Source organism: Pygoscelis adeliae, unplaced genomic scaffold (genome assembly GCF_000699105.1).
Source record: "Pygoscelis adeliae isolate BGI_AS28 unplaced genomic scaffold, ASM69910v1 Scaffold121, whole genome shotgun sequence".
Taxonomy (NCBI): domain Eukaryota; kingdom Metazoa; phylum Chordata; class Aves; order Sphenisciformes; family Spheniscidae; genus Pygoscelis; species Pygoscelis adeliae.
The window spans coordinates 8,757,272-8,763,900 of record NW_008824359.1 but is presented as its reverse complement, the minus strand read 5'-3'; the positions used below and the strand labels follow the sequence as shown (position 1 = coordinate 8,763,900).

General features: G+C 41.4%; 1 protein-coding gene across 1 annotated transcript in view; it reads right to left on the bottom strand.

Annotated features, from left to right (window-relative positions):
- INTS9 (integrator complex subunit 9) overlaps positions 1-6,629 on the bottom strand; it is an 85,787-nt gene that overhangs the window by 15,839 nt on the left and 63,319 nt on the right. The window contains exons 13-14 of the mRNA XM_009319715.1: positions 2,029-2,153; positions 416-583 (exon numbers count right to left, since the gene is read on the bottom strand). Coding sequence (XP_009317990.1) covers positions 416-583; positions 2,029-2,153 — 293 coding nt within the window. The remainder of the gene's footprint in view (positions 1-415; positions 584-2,028; positions 2,154-6,629) is intronic.

Here is a 6,629-nt window from a genome sequence, read left to right as displayed (position 1 = left end):
ACAAGTCCTGGCTACTAAATCCCAGAATCTTTGGTTCCCTTCCATGGCCCTGGGCCACTAATTCAAACTGCAGTGCCTCAACTTACTCATATTTAAACTGGAGATGACTGGCTTGCCTCACAGGTGGCTAGCAGAGATTGCCCTTTGTTCTGTATTTTGAGATGCGATATATCCTTGCAAAGGACAATTAACCACAACATATTTTTCAATTCCCATTAGTTTACACGGTGAAATTCTCTCTCAGAAATGCTTCTTTCTTAGCCCTCCATTTAGTAGAAAGTGCTTTACATGATCATAGTCAACAGTGAATCACAGCCACAAGATATTTTTAGTCAAAGGGGCTACTGAAGCAGTAGCTTGAATTTGGCCGTATCAGCTAGAAGCCACCACCTTTTTCCCCACTTTTGGTACTCACTTCTGGCATGATTTCGATCTTCTCATAGCGCCGCTTGTACGGAAGAGTCAGCACCTCTGCTCTGCGGTAGGACATTGGCGGAGGCTGGCAGTCTATCATCAGATCCGTGCGATGAGACTGGGTGGGTGGTGGCTGAGTGTACTGCTCCGGGCAAACTACGTGGAGAGGCTGGAAAAGAAGAGCGTGGTGAATTACAGAAATGTTTGGTTGATTCTCTGCGCTGCCCTACAACAGTAATCGTTGCCATAAGGAGGTTTGCAGATTGCTGTTAGCAAGCTAATTTATTTGTATGAAAACAACATCCAAAAGATGGAATCCAGAAGATCCAGTCAGTATTGGAACAAACTGTTCATGGAGCAGGCAGTCTTTGCCTTGTATACAACAGTGTCCAGAGTAACAAGGCCTAACTTTGTGTCTTTAATCACCGCTTCAATGTCAGCAGTCATGTTAGCTGCCATAAGGAGAGAAAAAAAGAAGAACATTCAATAGCTTTTTCTTCCAAATCCTTGTCATCTAAATTGGAAGCAAACGACAATAGTGGTAGAGACCATCACAAAATGGCATGGAGTGAGGCAGATGTATCAATATGCAAGGCTGCAAAAACATCAGCACAGTAAGCAACTCTGAGTTTTCATGACATGTCAGCAATATACTAACAAAGCATTAAGAGGGTGGTTGCCACAAGGATCACTGCAGGATTTAAGGAAGCGAAAGGACAAGACAGTATTGCTGCAAACTGTTTTGGAAACAGCATTATACTTCAGTAAGTAACATGGAAGAAGATGCTCATCTGAAAAACAGGCAGTGGCAATTGCTGTCAGTTGTGCGGTGATAAGCCAGGTCACAGAACAATGAGATAAAATGATCCAGACGTCGTTAAGAGGTTTGGAAGAATATGTATTTTTGTGTTCAACAAGTTGAAGACAGAACAAAGGGAAAAGCTCGGCCAGGAAAAATAAAAGGGTATTATTTTAATTATGTCATGAGTCAGAAAGCAAATTTCAGTAGAAACAAATTGGATGGACAAGGAGAGGCCACTGAAGCAAAAAAGAGTCAAGGGGGAAAAGCAGAGATTACATGAAGGCTCTGACCTTCTTCCTAGACAGAAGCAGCCTGGATTTTGCAAATGGAGAAGGAAAGCAATAGATTTGGAAGAAACATGAGAGTGAAACTCCAGAACAGCAGTGCCAGGACCAAAGCAAGTATCAACTGCAGGTTAAAGAGCAGAGGACATGGCTAAAGCTGAGGATGCTGAGGATACTCAACTGTATTAGACACAGCCAGGCTTATACAAACAAGAAAAAGAATAAGAGGGAAAGTTATTACGACTATGTATACCTGAAAAGGAGGAGAGGAAAGTACACACCATTTGCTCTCCGCTCTAAGCTTTTAGGGGTCTTCCAGCCACTCTGTGCAGAGATTGGCAGTCATGCCACATTTATTTTGGAGCAGGATGATAAAGGAGAGCTCCAAGCTGTGTGCTCTCTCATGGAAAAAAGGATCTGGGTGTTGTCTTGATTTTGCTATTCTTTAATGTAACAGTTGTTCACAATTGACCTATTTATTTCAGGTGTGTGAAGAAACGTAAGAAAAGGCAATAGAAAATTCATTACCTGGACTTCTTTGAGTAATTTAGACACCTGAATAAAATTCAGTCTTGTGTCAATGGGACAGTAAACACATTTCATCGCCAAGGGTTGATAAGGAGCCAGGGCATCCAGGTAAGAGAAATCGGGCTCTGAAAAGAGAAATGTTGAAAACACTGAATGTCTATTAAGAACAAAGATGGCCCAATTACTCTCTGATTCCACATTCTATTCTAGACAAGCTGTTGTTCAGCAGTGTTAATTCTGTTATAGATTTCTCTTCCCTTTTTCCTTCCCCCACCGGCTATTTTCAGTTAATTTGATGAAAATTATGCCCACAATTAGTCTTACCTTAATCAAGCAACACAGCAATACTATTTCATTTAAACACATTATTGCATGATTTTTATAACAAATTTAATCAAGACAAAACCATCATTTCTTATGTTTAATCAGATCCTGTAAAAGAAGGCAAGATGTATACAGTTTTGGTATCATAAGGTAACCCAAATGTCAGCTTGTTTTTCACTATGACACAAATGCAGCATAAAGATTGTATCTTGATAAACATGTACCAATGTCCCCTGCTGCAGACACATTACCTCCCAACTCCTCTTTTTTCTTACAGTGTGTGTGTGTGTGTGTGTGTGTATACATATATAGGGAAGTGATTGTGCCCCTGTACTTGGCCCTGGTGAGGCCGCACCTCGAATACTGTGTTCAGTTTTGGGCCCCTCACTACAAGAAGGACGTCGAGGTGCTGGAGCGTGTCCAGAGAAGGGCAACGAAGCTGGTGAAGGGTCTGGAGAACAAGTCTGATGAGGAGCGGCTGAGGGAACTGGGGTTGTTTAGCCTGGAGAAAAGGAGGCTGAGGGGAGACCTCATCGCTCTCTACAACTACCTGAAAGGAGGCTGTAGCGAGGTGGGGGTCGGTCTCTTCTCTCAAGGAACAAGCGATAGGACGAGAGGAAACGGCCTCAAGTTGTGCCAGGGGAGGTTTAGATTGGACATGAGGAAAAATGTCTTCACTGAAAGAGTGGTTAAACCTTGGACCAGGCTGCCCAGGGAAGTGGTTGAGTCACCATCCCTGGAGGTATTTAAAAGACGTGTAGATGCGGCGCTTCGGGACATGGTTTAGTGGGCATGGTGGTGTTGGGTTGATGGTTGGACTCAATGATCTTAGAGGTCTTTTCCAACCTTAATGATTCTATGATTCTATGATATGTATTTTTAATCTAAGTGCCAGGTTTAGACTGGTGGAAAAACAAGGGTCCAAATTTTAATATAACCCAAGAGGACCTGTAGGGAGCCCTCCTGTTGAAGGGACAGGCAATTGGGCTTTTTACAGTTATGCCAGCGCAGGCCAACATGAACTGAAGGTTGCTTGCGGTAGGGGCTGTCCAGAAGGAGAGATGGGCTGTGATAACTTTATTAGTTGGTACCTTTATCAGACCTAGCAAGTCTCAACTTCCCTTTGTACTCCTACTATTGACTTTTAAAAATCAGATTAGAGGTTTATCAGGGAAAAGTCATGCTCTGAATGGACTTTTACTCACACAGAGAGTAATACAACATTGAGAATACTACAGAAAAATACTATTTTTTTGGTGAATGAAAAACGTAGGTCTCATAGGTGACACAGTGTATGATACACGTAGCCACTTGATTTTGGGGGCCATCAACTAATGATGTGGAAAACCTTATGCCATCACTATCTACCTGATAATTGTGGGATAGATCACATAAAGGGACTGCTAGAAAAACTGGTACTGGTTTGGTACGTACAGAGTGAGAAAAAGAGAAAGGGATGCATGAAAGACTTATCTGCTAGACTATTCTGAACCACAGGGCCTCAAAGGACAACCTGCGGAGTGAAGTGCAGTTGCAAACCACCAAGCCTTGCTAGAAAACAGTATGAGGTATTTCTCTGGTATCTGCTCAGGCTGTGTAAAGGGATGAACTTGAAGGAAACTTAAATACAGAGACTTCAGTCCAGATTTAGACAGCTGTATTCTATGTTCTTACATCACCCTGAGGAGAGCACTGGCTGGATTTCTCATGTAGACATCAACAAAAAAGGTCCTTAAAACTTTACCACAGGAAGTTCAGCACCCAGCATTGCATCCGACATTCAATATTGGGCCTCATTCTACTGCTAAAGACAAGTTAATTGCTAGCCTAAAAATCTGCTGCTGGCTAAGTACCAGTGATCATGATGTGATTATATTTACCCTGTGAGAACAGAATATAGCATCAACCAATGATACATACATTTGGAACAGTCAAAGGGATATTTTTCCCAAGTTTAAAGCAATTGTCAGAATAACTTCCTGGGAACATCAAAGTGAGAAATATTAACAAAAAATTATAGTTGTACAAGAACATCTTACCAGATGCCCAAAGAGCCATGAATCCACAAACATGAAATAAAAATTATACTGGGCAAAAAGCCATGCTAGTTAAAAGCAGATGTCTTAGTGGCAATGAAACAAAGCCTAAAAATATCCATGTAAAAAATGGGAGTTAATGGCAGTTAAGTTTAATAGCAATGAATAGAAGTTTAAAAATACAAATACTGAGAAAGTAGCTAGCTGAAGAATCGGTGGTCAATTAGGGTTAAATCAGAATACATTTTAAAACTCACTGGGGAAAACCAGAAAACTTAAGTCAGGCACAGGTCCTCTGCTAGAGATGTGCAATGGAATTGCAAATAGTAAGTTTAAAAAGTTATCAGAAGAGAGCTTTTCCATCCCATCTGGTGTTGTGGATGACACAGATATTTGACTATTTGTATCTGAGAATGCCATGAGGCAGCAGCTATTCAGACTAAGTATTTTTGAATCAGTAGGCTCAGATAACCTACAGACGTGGATTTTTTGATCTAAGAATCCAAAATGGCATCCAGTCTATAGTCTCTGAATAACTAATAAGAATGTAAGTAGCCTTGGAAAAGTGAGAAATTCTAATGAAGGAATTCTAACACAGGACTTTGAAGATTTAGAACATGTGAAAAACATAACTTGAGCTAGTCTCACAGTGAACTCATGTGACATACAGGAATAGCTGTTCTGAAACTACCACAAAACCAGAAGTCACCTGTCTGATGGAAGACAGTGCCAGTCAAGGACACATATTGACTTTTTCTGACAGAATTACAGGTCTTTAGCTTTTCCACCAAGACATCTGATTTACTACTGTGTGACAATGAGTTATAAAATCTTCCACTGCACAGCACTAATGTGGCACGCATGAACTGTTTTTAATATCTCCTAGGGAGTTAGTTTTTAAAGCATTGTTGTTATCGGAGAGAGAGCAAGAAGCAGACTTCTTTCTACCATGTTTTCTTCTACAATTTCTTTGTGGCTTAGTGGTATTCAATATTTTTAATCAATAATCTATTCAATACTGCTTCAGCGGTAACATTTGCAGATGACACAAGCAAGCAGAGCAGCACTACAGCTCACTCACAGCCGGCGTCCTGTCTATTGGCTGCAACTGCTGTGTTAGCCTATATTCTCTTGTAGTTGTTTTTTACATTACAAATTGGAAAGGTGGAGACTACCTAGCTCCTGTGGACTGAACAAGCACTGTCATCATTAACAATACTGCATGGCCTGTAGTTTAAAGGTCCTAATTACTAGAAACTAGCAGTCTTTCACAGGAAAAGCTAGAACATCATCTGCTATCACATACTGCTTCAATGGACCAAATTTCGTTCATAATTACAGGAGATTTTATCTTAAAACAGGAGAAGCTAGATAATTAAATAATAAAAATCCTGGGCATCAATGGAGGTGCTTCAGATTTCCACTGGAGTTACTAAGAACAGAAGAATTTAATCTGCTAGGAATTTCTGTAGACATAGATGTCTTTGTTCCAGCTGAGACAGTCGTCAGGAAGTAGGAACACCCTGCCAAGTGGATATGCCTGCAGACAGAGACAGACACTGCAGTCCAAAATCGACAGATAGACAAATTTAGGAAACAAACCACAAGTGCCTGGAATCACTGTGCACTCCAAGGTCACCACAACCAAAGCAGATCTCAACTGGAGTTTCATTTGAAGTATAAACTGGGAATGAATCTCAAAGATCATGACCTAACCTACCCACAGGCTGTTACGACTGCCATTCAGATGCCTTAACAACTTGCCAGCGCCACGTTCTAATAGAAGTCTGCTCTATTTCCTCACTTCACAGAAGGATTACATTTTAACACCGAAAGGTCAATTACCTCTCCCTACAAGAAGGCACAGGATAAGAGTTCTTGCTATTAAAGGCCAGTTTCTGACACCCTCGCTGATGGTGGGTAGCACATTCAGAACATGATTAATGCCACTGATTTCTTCTGCCCAACCCAACACAGGCTGTACACACTCCAGTTTCAATTGAAGTCCCAACTGGAGTAGAATTCACTATTTCCAAGATAATGTATATCTATACTGCAATTTTACCAATTATCATGGAATCACAGAATAGTTTGGGTTGGAAGGGACCTCTAAAGGTCACCTAGTCCAACCCCCCTGCAGCAAGCAGGGACATCTGCAACTACAGCAGGTTGCTCAGAGCCCCCTCCAACCTGACCTGGAATGTTTCCAGGCATGGGGCATCCACCACCTCTCTGGGCAAC